This window comes from Cornus florida, unplaced genomic scaffold, assembly GCF_030987335.1.
Source record: "Cornus florida cultivar Cherokee Brave unplaced genomic scaffold, ASM3098733v1 CherokeeBrave_3.0.0_Hap2_Chr09, whole genome shotgun sequence".
NCBI classification, from domain to species: domain Eukaryota; kingdom Viridiplantae; phylum Streptophyta; class Magnoliopsida; order Cornales; family Cornaceae; genus Cornus; species Cornus florida.
The window spans coordinates 79,336,705-79,352,491 of NW_026775579.1; the positions used below are offsets into that span (position 1 = coordinate 79,336,705).

General features: G+C 37.7%; 1 protein-coding gene across 2 annotated transcripts; it reads left to right on the top strand.

Annotated features, from left to right (window-relative positions):
• The first annotated feature begins 270 nt into the window (after window positions 1-270).
• On the top strand, window positions 271-14,944 carry LOC132274536 (esterase-like). 2 transcript variants are annotated; one of them, XM_059775835.1, is made up of 2 exons: window positions 271-651; window positions 12,935-13,142. In XM_059775835.1, exons 1-2 carry the CDS (start codon window positions 387-389, stop codon window positions 13,090-13,092), a joined length of 423 nt encoding a protein of 140 aa, XP_059631818.1. In that variant the 5' UTR covers window positions 271-386; the 3' UTR covers window positions 13,093-13,142. The 2 variants fall into 2 exon arrangements, with proteins under 2 accessions (XP_059631818.1, XP_059631819.1); XM_059775836.1 differs by lacking the exon at window positions 12,935-13,142 and adding an exon at window positions 14,684-14,944 and having other exon boundaries at window positions 278-651.
• The last annotated feature ends 843 nt before the right edge of the window (window positions 14,945-15,787 follow it).

A 15,787-nucleotide genomic window follows, 5' to 3' on the forward strand; every position in this document is an offset into this window, starting at 1 on the left:
TTACAATCCTTTCATGTATTTTAGTCAGTCTTTTTTTTTTTTTTTTTTGGTGCAAGTAATATTGCACCTCAATTGTTTATGGTCAAACATGAATCCCACATTTCTTGACCACTCCACATGAATGTATTTATTGATACATTTCCCACAATATAAATCAATTTTTTTTTTTTGGTCTTTGAGTTGACATTTCCATGAAGGATGTAAAAGATCGCAAATCATTAGATTTCAAGATTGTGGTTTAAAAAAATACCATGCTTTGGATAAACATGAGAATTTTCTTCTGAGATAGTATTGAAAAGTCTACTTTCAAACACTACATAAACCAGACTTTTCATCTCTAGCTTTCTAACAAAACACCTTCCTTCCTCTCTGTTCTCTTCCACCACATGGAGTGTCCAACAATGACCATGTCTGCTTTTTCTCTCTCTTGTTTTTGCGTGTTTCTTCTGTGCTATGTCACTGTCCTGAACCCTGTTTCTGCTATCCAAAGTTGTGATTTTCCGGCAATTTTTTACTTCGGCGACTCAAATTCCGACACCGGTGGATTGGCTGCAGCCTTCGGTGGATTGGCTGCAGCCTTCGATGGAGAAACCTTCTTTCGCATGCCGGCAGGGAGACTCTCAGATGGACGGCTCATTATCGATTTCATCGGTACGTATCTACCAGTATCACTTCCAATTTTAACTTACTTTAGGCCTACATTTTCTGTCATTACAATGTGAATGTTTTATGGTGGTGCAAAGGGCTAGCATGATTAAGATTGGGATATCCGCTTCAGTGGTAGGTCCATTTAACTGCATGGACACTCATTTTGACATAAGTGAAAAAGAAAAGAACAAGAAGATCATGGCTAAGACATGTTGCAAAAATCATTTCAAAGGTTTGAAGTATTATGATGCTAAGTTTTTTTTTTTTAGGTAAAAGGGTAAGCGGTAAATAAATAAAAATAAGAATGTACATGAGGTCCAACAAGGGACATTACAAGCCAAGAAAACAACTTACAATCAACAAGAAAACTGTGAACAAACTAGAAATACAACTAACAAGCAACCTGACACTGCTAAGAACAGACAACTCTCAGCCACCTTCAATTCCATAATTCATAGTGTAGTTGCTAGTCCATAATACACCATGAGTGACCCCCAGCAAATGCGCATCCCTTTAAAAATAATTGATGGAGATCATTTAAGGAGTCCAATTTCCTTAGTTCCAAACCAGTCTTGAGCATGATAGAGGCAAATCTAGCTCTGACTGTGCTCTTGATGAGAGAAATGGTATGCTGTGGTGATGAAGAAATGTTCCTGAACGCCCTTGCATTCCTCTCCTGCCATATGAAATAAATTGCTGCAACAAGCAGAAGCTTGTGTGTTATAAAGTGACTTTGAGCCCAGTTGCAACTACACCATGTAATGAGGTCCTCCCAGGAGGTGGGTTGAATGTAAAAGCCAGCTGCATGCTGGATGAAGTTCCAAATGGATGCACTATATGTGCATTTGAAAAAGAGTTGGTCAAATGATTCCCAATCAGAAAGACAAAGGTAACAAGCATTTGTATAATGCTTGTTCAACATTGGTTTAGTGTCCGAAGTGTACAATCTCTTTCTCATTGCCAACCACGCTATGTGACTATGCTTAGGGATATGGTGTTTAAACCAAATTAGGTGGTGCCAAGGAAAGGATATAGATGGAGGGTTGAAGCAATCCATGGTATGCTTCTGAGAGAAACCTTTTAAGGGACACGGCAACCACTCAATTAAGTCAGGAGAAGCTGAAGGGGATGGAAGGGACTGTAATTGATTGAGAAAAGATTGAGACTGTAGGAAGGGTATATGCTGTAGGTGAGGAGGAGTGGCCCATTGATTGTTGGAAATCAGGCTATCAACTGAGACTTGTGTGTTCAGTTGAAGAATTTCCATATCAGTGAGGCCTAGCTGGGTGGTTAAGGGTCCATTTGGCAACCAATAATCCAACCAAAGCATTGTGTCCTTCCCTGTCCCAATTCTATGCTTAATAAGGCCCCTACCCATATCCCTTAGTTTAAGTAAATTCCTCCAAGTTGAACATTTCTTTTGCCTTGTAATATAGATGAAGTGGTCTATTCTCTGTAAAAATGCCAAGTGATATGAAATTTTCCTAATTCAGTTGAGGCAGTTAATGTTATTTTATTAGTAATAATCATGTCTTGAACATATATGATTTTAGCTAAACGAGTTAACAACTTTTTACTTAATCTTTAGCTGCCGAACCATCAATATAAATAAATGGACATATGAGGGAGAAGGAAGAAGGAAGAAGAGAACCTTGAGTAAAACATTTCACTTCGGTGGTCTCCTGTTAGGGTTACATGTTGGTGGAGAAGAGAGATTTATGGGATTTGTTTTATTTACGGTTGATATGGTAAGCCATTTATGGGATTTGTTTCAATTAGGGACCACGATTTAAGGAAACTACCACCAATGACTCACCATATCAATGTAATAAAACAAATCCCATAAATCTCTCTTCTCCACCCACATTACACTTGTGGCAAGTAAAAAAATCATAAAAAATAAGCTTATATGCGAGGAAGGTGAGGAAGAACATGAGAATATCCTTTTGTATCTCGAATAATCCATGGTCTTTTTGTTGAGATGGTGATCATATTTTGTTTGCTATGGGGCTATTCTCTTTAATTTTATATTCATCGTACTTAGCCCTCTTGTGAGAGAGTATAAGAGGGAAGGGGCCTGGGGAATGAAAGCCAATTCAAAGTTTAAGGTTGTGTTACATTTTAAGTGGTTAAAATGGTGCACTTTGGGATTGGATATGTTTAGGAAGTATCTGGCACGTATCTGTAAGCAGTCGAGGAGTATCGGTATTTGATACGGGTATGAAACTAATGCCTGTTGGAAAAACATTATGGAAGGGTTTTATTTGAGAAGTATCGGATACGTGGTCGAAGTATCTATAAGAATTATCGGATACGTGTTGAAAATAAAAATAAAAATTTAAAAATTATGGATATGTTTAGGAAGTATCATACATGTATCCGCAAATATCTGAGGAATATCGGAGTCCGATACAGCATCACCTTTGTAGAAGTATCCGTGTTTCTTAGGAGAGTTGATCCTTATTTGAACACTTTTAGAACTAGTTTTTTGTAATTAAAAAAAACGCTCTATATTGATACTAGATGGTGTTTTGAGCATTTTACCCTTTATCAAATATGTTCACTTTATATGAGGTGATGCATAAACATAGTTACATACCATTGTTGATTTAATAACATTCTGTTCAGTGTATGAAACTATTGTCTGTTGGTAAAAACACCTGGTTTACAACAGGATTTTATCAAATATGTGGTTGAAGTATCTAAAAAATATTTGTAATATTTCCAATTTTCAGCATTTTCCATTTTTCTGGAAATTTGTGAAGACAAGGGTATTTTTGTCCTTTCACTTTTCGTCCGGGATTGTGGTTGGGTCCTGTTGCATTTTTCACATTTTAATTTATGTGAATTATGTGACAATTTTATGGTGATGTGTATTATTATTTGTGTAGTGTAGATAATTGAAGCATAAAAATAAAACAAAAAGAAAAGCTAGTGGCGGGACCCGCCACTCACACCACAAAAGGTCTGGAGACCATTTTTTTTTTTTGCTCCATCTTTCTCTCTCCCCGCTGAACTCTCTCTTCTGTCTCATTTTCTTCTTTTTTCTTTTCTTTTTAGAACCAAACTTGGGATCTTGATTCCTTCTTCATTTCTTATCGGATTTGAGTGCTGTTTGAAACAAAACGATGAGCACGACGAGCTCTACGTGCTAGTACCAGAAATTCCAACTTTTGGTCCTCTTTGGGAGCTCGAATTTAAGAACCCATTTCTAGGGATTTTGCTCATTTTGAGGTAGGGGCATCTTAATCTTCTCATTTCTTGTTCTATTATGAATTACACCTCCTTGCTGTGTCAAATATGTTTAATTGGGAGTTAATTGTATCTATGATTGTATGAATGGGGTCTAGAGAATTTTCAAGATCTTAAATATGATTTGTTTTATGTGTAAAGTATGTTTAGATGTTGTTTTATCATGCCCACTATGTGTTAACATGCTGAAAATGACTAGTGAGAACATGTTTATTTAGATTGTGCCAAATTTTTCATTGTCATAATATTGAGATTATATGTACATCCATGCACATGTCATTGGGATGCATGAAATGGGAGAATTTGTCTTCAAATGAAAATAGGGAAAATTTTGGGAGAAAAGTTTTGTGAAATAGTTTTGATAAACCCGGTCGCTACGGGGTTACCAACGGGCCGGTGGTTAATATAGCCTAGAAGGGATTGTAATATTTGTAATTTATTTACATATGTATATATATGTGGTGGAGAATTGTTGTGTGTGTGTGTGTGTGTGTATATATATATATATATATATATATATATAATTGTGGTGTAAAAAAATAAATAAAAAAAATAAAAAAGAAATTTTTTTAATTAAAAGTGGTAGGACCCCCCACTTATACAAATTGTGGCCAAAAGGCCATGTTGGCCTCACATTTTATCCCATTCCCGTAAGCTCTTTATCTCTCCCCCTACTTGGTCCATTTTCTTTTTCTTTTCAAAATAAAAATTCAATCATTGATTTCTCCTTCATTTTTTGATATTTTTTAGAGCCGTTTGTGGCAAAGCGAAGAGCGCGTTGAGATCTACGATTTGATCGGAGCAAAATTGGTTTTAGTGCAATCTAGGGATTTCGAATTTAGGACCCATTTTGAGGATTTTTCTACAAAATTGAGGTAGGGATTTCTAATTCACATTTTCTTGGATTTTAGTGAATTACCTTTCATTAATCGTTGTAAAGCATGCCTAAATTATGTGGATTCTTGTAAAGATGGCTTAATTGTTATATATGTAATATGTGGTTATGTGCTAATTGTTATTTGAGGAGAATACATGCTTAAATGATGTATATGAGAAATATGATTTTGTGTTAGTCGATGTTTTGTGTGTAAGCATGTCTGTGTGGAATATAATTTATGCCTTGTATGTTTATTATGTTAAATTAATGTTGAATGAAAGCATGAATTACGCATTTTGAAATTTATTATGGAGAGCATATATGAAATTCAATAGTTGAATTGTGTTTAGAAGCATGAAGCATTCATGCATCCATTGGGAAAGAAAGAGAAAGGGAAAAGTGTTTTTGAAGCAAATGAAATTGTTTTGAAAAAATTATTTTTGAAAAGTGTTTGTGAAAACCGGACGCCTAGGAGGCGCCTAGTGGTCCGTTATGTTAGTGTAGTCTAGAGGGGAGTATGGTTGAGCTAACTCGGCCAGATGCGACGCCTCGTGGATAGTTAGCCAATCCTCCCTTCGTAACGCCTTAGAGGTGCTTTGGGTCAGATTGCACTAATGGTTTGGAAGTTGAAACGGTAATGTTTCGGAAAATGTGGAGCGACATGGGCCTGACATTGCACTACATAGGCATACATGGCATAATTGTGACTTGAATGACAATTGTGGTTATATTTGACGTTGTGGTTATGGATTATATCCCCGGTATAGTATGATCCCATTCTCTTGATTTCTATTCTATACGTGGATTCATGGGGTCACAAGAGGTGTGTCTTAGGCACCTCCTACTGAGCATTTAGTTCACCCCATTATTTAACATTTTTCAGGATACGGGAAGGAAGTGGCGGACGACACTCCTCCACAGGTCTTGATGTGTTAGTGGACTGTTTTGTCATCCTTTGTAGATATGATCTCATTTAATTATTATTATTATTATTATTATTATTATTATTTTTAATAAACCCTGGAATAACACGTATAATATGCATTAACATAGGAAAGGTCGATAGTATCCTTAGTTGACCCGAGTTCCGGTAAGGACCCTGTTAGCGATTCGAACCCACGGGTTCGGGTCGTTACAAATTTGGTATCAGAGCAATGGCTCGAAAACCAGTAGGACGACGGGTAGAGGCCTACCTAGGGTTGTGTGGAAGGTGGATTGCATTGTTTATGTGCTTATGTGTTAAAGTGTTTATTACCTAAGACGTATGTTTACTTGCTTAATTGTTTATATGTTTACAGTTTTGAAGGCATACCTATTTGCCAAGTGCTTACGTGTTTAAATTGCCGTATATGTAAATGAAATGCGAAAGTATTTGAAAGCATGTTATACATGATCAAGTGGAAAGTATGTGATACATGATAGTGGCAAGCAGTAGGCACGGTTGGTGCAATTTTCTTTTATGCTAATGTGACAAGTAATGAGCCTAATATATGCAAGCATGTTTTGTATAGTATTGTGGGTTTCATTCATTTTGTATACGTATATATCTATATTCATATATGTTTATGCTGTTGAGCATAGATGGTTGTGTGGGTTTTGACCTAAGTAGGCGAGGAGCTCGGTTGCTCCAGGGTTGTTTGGGGTGCTGGTTCTTATCGAACGAATGGCACGGACTTCTAGCTCGTGGATTGAGCTATTTGGTGTGTAATCATTCTGATCTTTTTGTTGCATTTTTTGCGGTGTTTAGAGCACGACTTTAGAATGGGTTCGTATTTCTTGGCACGGTGTCTATGTGGTATATGAGTTTCCTTTGTTAGTGCATGGGTTTTGTGACCGGAAAGGTTAGGTGTATGGAGTGAGGGTTTCGTGGGAGAAATGTGTGACCTTAGGGGGTTTGTGCTTGTGACTTGGGTTACAGTTTGGTGAGGAGGTTCTTTTCGAACCGGTCGTGGTAGGTGTGACAGAAGTTGTTTGAGTCACGAATGTAGTCTATGGGTTGTAAATGTGTATTGCGGGTGTTCTGGTGCAGTCTAAGAAAGTGTGTTGGTTACGGTTAGTTGAGAGGTGATTTTTTTGTTTCGAAAAGTTACGGGAGTATGCTACGGGTAATCGACTCTCGGTGGGTCGATTGCATGGCTCGGTGGATGAGCGAAGTTATAGGTTGTCATGGTTGTCGAGAGAGTCACGAGGTGAGGTATAGTGGTCAGTTTTAGCTGTGTAATGTAGGATTGCACGATAAGGCAGGTAGTATAGGGTCATTGGTATGTTTGGTTGTTGCAGGTGAAGTGATAGATGGTAGGTAATGTGTTACCAAATGAACTGTGTTTTTGAAATTGAAAGCTGTAGACTGGAGTTGAATTTTATGTTGCGTATGGGGTATGAGGAGGTAGTGCTTGTTGTTTAAGGATTCAAAGAGATAGACTGATGATAAGGATGATTGGGACGAAGTTGATCTTGTAGGTTTAGTTAGTTACCCCATTTGACTTTTGTCGGGCCAAGGGGGTTTTGAGGAACCGAAAAGAGGGAAAGTAGTGACGTTGAACCTGGGGTATGAGGCTTCTTTGTTTAGGCATGTAGATTACCTTTGAAATAGTGGATTAAGTGGTCGATTGAGCGTTAGTGATTGATTGTATTGTTGATGATTTTAAGGAGACAATTAGGTGTTGAGCATTCTGAGATTTGTGCTCATTTTGTTTTGAGGATTTGTCGGCATAGCATTGTCGTATGAAGGTTCTTTCCTAGTGGTAAATAGTGGCTGTTGTGGAAGGTATCGAGAGTAATGCTTATTCTTTTGTTATGATGGTGTCATAGGTTGAATTGCTTGGTGGTGACTTGGTGATGTGGTGAGATGAGAGGTTTAAGTTGTCATTTGAGGATGATGGTAGTAGAGACGTTATAGCGTGATGTTTAGTATTGATAAGCAGAATGATTTGGGGTATGATCAGAGGGTGGTTTGGAGATTATGAGTTGTTTGTTGTATGTTTTCAGGTAGGTGATGGGGGTTATGTATCAGTCGAGGTAATGGTGAGCAGCTTAGTCTTTAGAGCCAGTAAGGACAATGTTGCCAGATAGGCACCTTTTTCTTTTGACAAGTAATGGGTTGATGTGACTGACGTCACGAATCTTATGCATGGTGTTCGAGGTAATGTCACCTGGGAAGGTAGAGATGGAATGGGTGGTAAAATGTCATTTTATGGCATAGAGGTTATCATTTGGGAGTGACTGTATCTAGGTAGAACGGGATACGGTGTCCGATGGGTTGTGATCGTTTCTAGTGTTGGTATGTTGTGAGCATTTATGCTCTTGTTTGATGGTTGTGTTGTGAGTTGAATCTTAGTACTCGACGAATGGGTGGTAGGGATTTGATTGGTTTTGGTTGGCATGGGTGTTGCGGGGTATCGTATACGAGGTTTCTGTATTGATAGTGTATGACGGTTCGTTAGTGGCGAGGTCGCCTAGAATTGAGTTCGTAGTTCCGTACGGGTATCCATTTGGTTCTTCTCTTTGTGTGTAAGGAGTTTAGTTCATCTCAGGTAAGATTGGGTGTCCATGGTTGGACAGTTGGTGTGTAGCATGTGACAAGATGTCGGGTGCATTCAGGTGCGAGTCGTCAGTCTCTTATGAGAGCGAGGTTTGTTACCCTTTCCATTTGTTCTAGTCCTGGTAAGGACGTTGTTTGTCGTGAGTCTTGATCTTCATTTTGGAGTTGTGCGTGTCAATGGGTGGACGGACCTGTGTGTGGTTTGTTATGTTGTTAGAGTTCATCAGTAAGGTTTGGTTGATTTAGTCGACTCACTACCACGGAGGGAGATAAAGTCATTGGTTCGTGATTAGAGAAAGTGAATCTTTGATTTTATTAGGGGAATAATGGAAAAGATTGATTTTGGTTTTGTAATCTCAGGTGTGAAATAGTTGCATTATGTTTTGACGAGGTAAGACTTAAATAGAGTAATGTTACAAGATGTTTACCTGGTATGGGTGTTATAAAGAAATTAAAGATCTCTCGTGCTGATTGATGATTGTGACATTTGGTGCTGTGCCATTTCTAGCTTGTTAGGGTTATATGATTAAAGTAAGATTGGGATTTTTAGAGTAAGAATGTGACTGTTTAACCGTTATGGTTATGTAGAGCAATGGATGGGTAGTGAGTGGATCTCATAATTGTCTTGTGGACTGCGTGATAGTGTGTTTAAGGTTTAGACCTGAGGACAGGGACGACATTTGTGTTGAGATCAGATCGATGATGAGAATGGCCTAGCCAACCATTTCTCATGAATCAGTCCTTCTTAGCACGATGTCGGGTCAAAGGTCAATGATTGTTTCAATTTGTCAAGGATAATGAGGGCACGGTATTTCGCGTTGTGTCAGTGTGACAGTGTGGATTCGGATGGTTAATTTGTTTTGGGTGACGGAGTGTGTTAAGTAGTACCAAGTGTCTGGTAAAGGGTTTGCGATATGATCATTGATTATTGAAAATCTTGTTTTGAGGATTTGGGTTCTAGGTATAGGATAGTACGTTTTATTACTCTGGTGACTCATAATTATGTAGTCGTTAGGAGATTTGTTGTTTAGTCATCTTGAGGATGATAAGTTTAGTGATTGCTGCTTGGTGTGGTTGGTAGTCGTTGTACGGGTATATAATGGTGTAGTTAAGTGTTAGGTAGTGAGTGTTCGGTCTGAAAGAGATGTGTAGACTAGAGTTGAGCTTGATTGTGAGATGGATGGGGTTCTTTGTCTGGGGTTTTATGTCCTTTTAGGGAGGCGTTAAGACAGGATGTCATCATGTTCGGTGGTCTTGTGACCGTTCTTCTTGGGCTTTGGAGCCTTGCGTAGCAGTGTAGGGTGGGTCGATGTCCATTTTGAGTCGAGTATAAAATCTAATTAGTTTATGTTATGATGTCATGAGTAATGAGTACCCTTATAGGGTGGTGAGCATTGTGTTTTTGTGGCAGTGGTGTATGATTGCCTGGTGACGTCCGGTGTCAAAGGCAATAATGTTGTAGGGTTCATGGTTTTGAGGTTTTGTGAGGTGTTCTCGGGTAGGTGTATGGTTGTGGGCCTCCTTCTTCAAGGAAGGTAGATTTCGAGGACGAAATCTTTTAAGGAGGGTAGATTATAATGTTTGTAATTTATTTACATATGTATATATATGTGGTGGAGAATTGTTATGTGTATGAATATATATATAGAATTGTGGTGTAAAAAAATAAAAATAAAAAAAATAAAAAATTAATTAAAAGTGGTAGGACCCACCAGTGACGGAGCCAGGATTTCAAGTGAGGGGGGGGCACACTGCCAAACAAAAAAAAAAAAAAAAAAACAATACGGAGTACACACACACACACACACACATATATATATATATAACAACTATAAAATTCAAAAAGACAAAGAAGAAGAAAATTATTAAAATATAAAAGGAAAGAAAAATAAAAGAACCTTAATAGGAAATAATTAAAAAGTTTCAATTGAGGAAGAAAAATTTGACTTTTTCTACTAAGTAAATTTAAGGAATGTGAAGAGTAAAAGAAAAAATAAGAATATAATTTTAAGAACTACAAATTCAAGGGGGGGGGGGGGGCACTATATAAATTTTTTCATACATATGGAAATTTTTTTAAAAATTACCACATATATTAAAGGTTGCTGACCAACTCAGGGGGGGCACGTGCCCCCCCCCCCCCCCCCCCAGGCCTTCATTGGCTCCGTCCCTGGGACCCACCACTTATACAAATTGTGGCCAAAAGGCCATGTTGGCCTCACATTTTATCCCATTCCCGTAAGCTCTCTATCTCTCCCCCTTCTTAATCCATTTTCTTTTTCTTTTCAAAATAAAAATCCAATCATTGATTTCTCCTTCATTTTTTGGTATTTTTTAGAGCCGTTTGCGGCAAAGCGAAGAGCGCGTTGAGATCTACGATTTGATCGGAGCAAAAGTGGTTTTGGTGCAATCTAGGGATTTCGAATTTAGGACCCATTTTGAGGATTTTTCTACAAAATTGAGGTAGGGGTTTCTAATTCACATTTTCTTGGATTTTAGTGAATTACATTTCATTAATCGTTGTAAAGCATGCCTAAATTTTGTGGATTCTTGTAAAGATGACTTAATTGTTATATATGTAATATGTGGTTATGTGCTAATTGTTATTTGAGGAGAATATATGCTTAAATGATGTATATGAGAAATGTGATTTTGTATTAGTTGATATTTTGTGTGTAAGCATGTCTATGTGGAATATAATTTATACCTTGTATGTTTATTATGTTAAATTAATGTTGAGTGAAAGCATGAATTACGCATTTTGAAATTTATTATGGAGAGCATATGTGAAATTCAATAGTTAAATTGTGATTAGAAGTATGAAGCATTCATGCATCCATTGGGAAAGAAAGAGAAAGGGAAAAGTGTTTTTGAAGCAAATGAAATTGTTTTGAGAAAAATATTTTTGAAAAGTGTTTGTGAAAATCGGACGCCTAGGAGGCGCCTAGTGGTCCGTTATGTTAGTGTAGTCTAAAGGGGAGTATGGTTGAGCTAACTAGGTCGGATGCGACGCCTCGTGGATAGTTAGCCAATCCTCCCTTCGTGACACCTTGGAGATGCCTTGGGTTGGATTGCACTAACGGTTTGGAAGTTGAAACGGTAATGTTTCGGAAAATGTGGAGCGATATGGGCATGACATTGCACTACATAGGCTTACATGGCATAATTGTGACTTGAATGACAATTGTGGTTATATTTGACGTTGTGGTTATGGATTATATCTCCGTTATAGTATGATCTCATTCTCTTGATTTCTATTCTATACATGGATTCATGGGGTCACAAGAGGTGTGTCTTAGGCACCTCCTACTGAGCATTTAGTTCACCCCATTATTTAACATTTTTCAGGATACGGGAAGGATGTGGCGGACGACGCTCCTCCACAAGTCTTGATGGGTTAGTGGACTGTTTTGTCATCCTTTGTAGATATGATCTCATTTAATAATTATTATTATTTTTATTTTTATTTTATAAACCCTAGAATAACACGTATAATATGCATTGACATAGGAAAGGTCGATAGTATCCTTAGTTGACCTCGAGTTCTGGTAAGGACCCTATTAGCGATTCGAACCCCCGGGTTCGGGTCGTTATAGGGACTAGGGAGTTGCCCTAGTGTGGTTGAGCTATTCGGGCCCCTCGATGACCTTGCGGGGTTACCAAAGGTCTAGGGACGATAGCCAATCCTCCTCTCGTGTCGCGGCGGGGTTACCAAAGGGCGGGCTGTATTAACATTTGAAAGTGATGGTTTTGTGAATGAAAATGGGGAGTGACACTAACATGCATTGCATTTCATTGCACTGCATGGTTTATAATTGGAATTAACGTGCATATTGTTTTAATTCCCTATATTGCATGATCCCTATTTCCCATTGGCGTATGCTTTGTTTGGATTCACAAGGACACAAGAATTGTGTCTTAAGTGTCACCTACTGAGCTTTATGCTCACCCTATTATTTAATAATTTTTTTCAAGAAACGGGAAAGAAGTGGCAGATGACATTCTACCACAGACTTAGTATGGATTAGGAGCTTAATTTGTTGTTCTTATACTTGGGCCTCACTATTTTTGTAAGACTAAGCATAATGTATTTTGTACGACGACTTATGGACTTTTAATATTATAATCGTACCTATGGGCCGCAACTTTTGTATGAGCTGTCTAAAAGTTGTAAAATATTGACATTGATATTAATCTTGTATTTTGGGACTGTAATTATGCTATCTGGATGATATAGTACGTGGTTGTACCACTATGGAATGCATTAAATTAAGGCATGATGAATGGATGAAAGGGATCCTGGAATATATATATTTTATGTTTATTGTGCTGGGACAGGTTAAAAATGTATTTAAACAAGTTGTGGTAGGCCCATTTTTAGGGGGGGTCATGCCGAAATTTTTTTTAAATGGTATCAGTTTAGGGTTGTTTCAATATTGAATACGTATACGCGAGTATCCGAGCAATTCTTGAACAATAAAGCCACGGAAAGTACTTGGTATTCACAATGGAAGCAAACTGTCACTTTAAAGGCAGTTGTTGATGCATTCTCTCTAGTTCATTATTCTTACATTTTGCTTAGTGCCTGAGTCTATCATCAAATTATGCCACTGCAGCTACAAGTTTTGGCCTCCCATTTCTGAGTGCTTATCTCAATTCTTTGGGGACCAACTTCACCAATGGTGCAAACTTCGTCACTGCAGCATCAACCACCACACCACTTCAGTCCATTATTCCGGTGGGTGCATTCAGTCCCTTCTACTTAGATGCATAGTATTGGCAGTTCGCACAATTCATATACAAATCACAAATTATCAAGAAAACAGGTAAATGATTTTATCGCACAGTGCCATGTCATTTCAATATCTACTACATTCACCAATGGGGAGGTTTAGTGTCCGAGCACTATTAGAGGCAATATTATGAGCGTGTGTGCCTTTGCTTGAACTTTCAAATATATATATATATATATATATATATATATATATATATATATATATATATATCTGTTACATTCCCTCTTTAAATTTCTGCCAATTTGTTAATTTGGAATTCAATTGCTCTTATATATAGGAGGAATATACAAGGATTTAATGCCAGAGGAGGAAAATTTTCGAAAAGCCTTGTATACATTTGATATTGGTCAGAATGATCTTAAACAGGTTTCTTGGTCAATAACATGTCCATAGAGGAAGTGAATGCTTCTGTAAAGTTTTTGACTATATCTATATATATATTTAGGTTAAAAGAAATTTTTTTATTTAGCTGTGGGACCTACTTTATTTTATGTTATCATGTGCCAAATGGGATTACAGACCCATTTTTTCTGTTCCTCTTCTCTCTCCCCGCTGCCTTTCTTCCTCTCTGTATTTCTTTTTTCTTTTTCTTTTCAACTTCCACTCTTGATTCCTTCCTCAATCCTTGGTAGATTTGAGAGTCGTTTGAGGCAAAACGAAGCCCACGACGAGCTGTACGCACTAGTGTAAGCAATTTCAGATTTGATCTTCCTAGGGACTTCGAATTTAGAGACCCATTTTAAGGGTTTTGGCTCACTTTTGAGGTAGGGGCTCTTAATCCATGCCTTTCTTGTTCCATTGTGAATTATATCTCTCTTGTGTGATAACATGCTTTATTTATGAGTTAATTGTATCAATGATTATATGAAATGATATCTAGAGAAATTCATGTTTTTGACTATGAGTTGTTCTATGTGAAAAGCATGTTTAGATGTTGTTTTGTCGTGTTTAATGTGTTGATAATTTAATTAATGATGTTGAATATGATATATGTCTAGTTGTGTAGTAATTTTGTAGTGTAAAATCTTAAAAAGAATGCCATAATATTGAAAAGCATGGGACATACATACATGCACATACCATTGGGTTTGCATGAAATGGAAGAATTTGCTTGAAACAAAAAGGGGAATTTTGGGAAGAGAGTTTTTACGAATTGGTTTTATGAAAACCCGGTCGCCGCGGGGGTACGAAAGGGCCGGAGTGTTAATATAGCCAAGAGGGGACTAGGGAGTCGCCCTAGTGTGATTGAACTAGCTGGGCCCCATAATGACGCCTCAGGGGTACCAAGGGTCAAGGACACTAGCCAATCCTCCTTTCGTGCCGCTGCGGGGTCACCAAAGGGCGGGTTGTATTAACAGTTTGAAAGTGATGGTTTGAAATGTGAAAATGGGAAGTGACATTGGCATGCATTTGCATTCCATGGCATTGTATTGTATTATCCCGACATTATATGATCCCTATTCCTATTGATTTATTCTTTGTATGGATTCACAGGGACACAAGATGCGTGTCTTAAGTGCTACCTACTGAGCTTTATGCTCACCCTATTATTTAATAAAAAAATTTCAGGAAACGGGAAAGAAGTGGCGGATGACTTTCCACCACAGGCTTAATTTGGATTAGAAGACTTTTTGCTATTTTTGTGTTAAGTCCCATATTTTTTTGTAAACTCTTAGTTTGTTATATTTGGTATAGAGATTTGTGAACTCTTATTATTGTAATTATATTTATGGACATTTGATATTAATCTTGTATTTTGGGACTGTAATTATGGTATCTGGATGATATAGTAGGTAGTTGTACCACTATGAAATGAACTAAGTTAAGGCATGGTGAATGGATGAAAGGGATGTTGGAATGTATTATATGATATTTGTGTTGGGACAGGTTTAAAATTCTTTTAACAGGTTGTGGTAGGCCCGTTTTTTAGGGAAGGTCATGCCGAATTTTTTTAAAATTTTGGCATCAGCTAGGGTCGTTACAGCTTCTGTCCCAGAAATAGTCAATAGGTTCTCTACTAACATTAAGGTATAATCTTCATAAGGTCTGCATATATCATACATGTAGTTGTTCTTCCTTTTTGATAGTTACAATTGATAGGTTGAGGATAAAAAAAATGGGCATGACTAAAAATGTTGTATTGGAAGTATTGTAACCATGACATTGTGATGGTGTAGAATATATACAAGTTGGGAGCCAGGTCATTTTGGATCCACAACACCGGACCGATTGGCAGCCTTCCCTATATCTTGGCAACTTTTCCGGCAGCTCAAAGGGACAGCGCTGGCTGCGCGAGGGCTTACAATGAGGTAGCTCAGTACTTTAACTGCAGGTTGAAGGAGGCCAGTCTACAACTCAGAAAGGACCTTCCTCTAGTTGCAATCACATATGTAGATGTGTACTCTGTCAAGTACTCTCTCTACACTGAACCAAAAAAATATGGTATGTCATACTACAAAAGCGCCATGTTAAACATAGTTTTACATTGCATCAACATAGGAACAAAATTTATATATAGATATAAATATGAATGTGTCATTTATGTTGTGTTCGTAATCTGCAGGGTTTGAGCATCCGCAATTAAAAACCAGCAAGCATCAAGCCTAAAACCAGGAGAAGCCCAATGCCAATACCTCACCTAAAACCTTTTGATCAAATGACTATCTTCTTGCT

Bases quoted from the DNA above. Each gene is read 5' to 3' on its own strand.
- LOC132274536 (XM_059775835.1), top strand. From the start codon at position 387: ATGGAGTGTCCAACAATGACCATGTCTGCTTTTTCTCTCTCTTGTTTT. The intron at 652-12,934 runs GTACGTATCTAC...ATGCCACTGCAG, and splicing joins GCTCATTATCGATTTCATCG to CTACAAGTTTTGGCCTCCCA.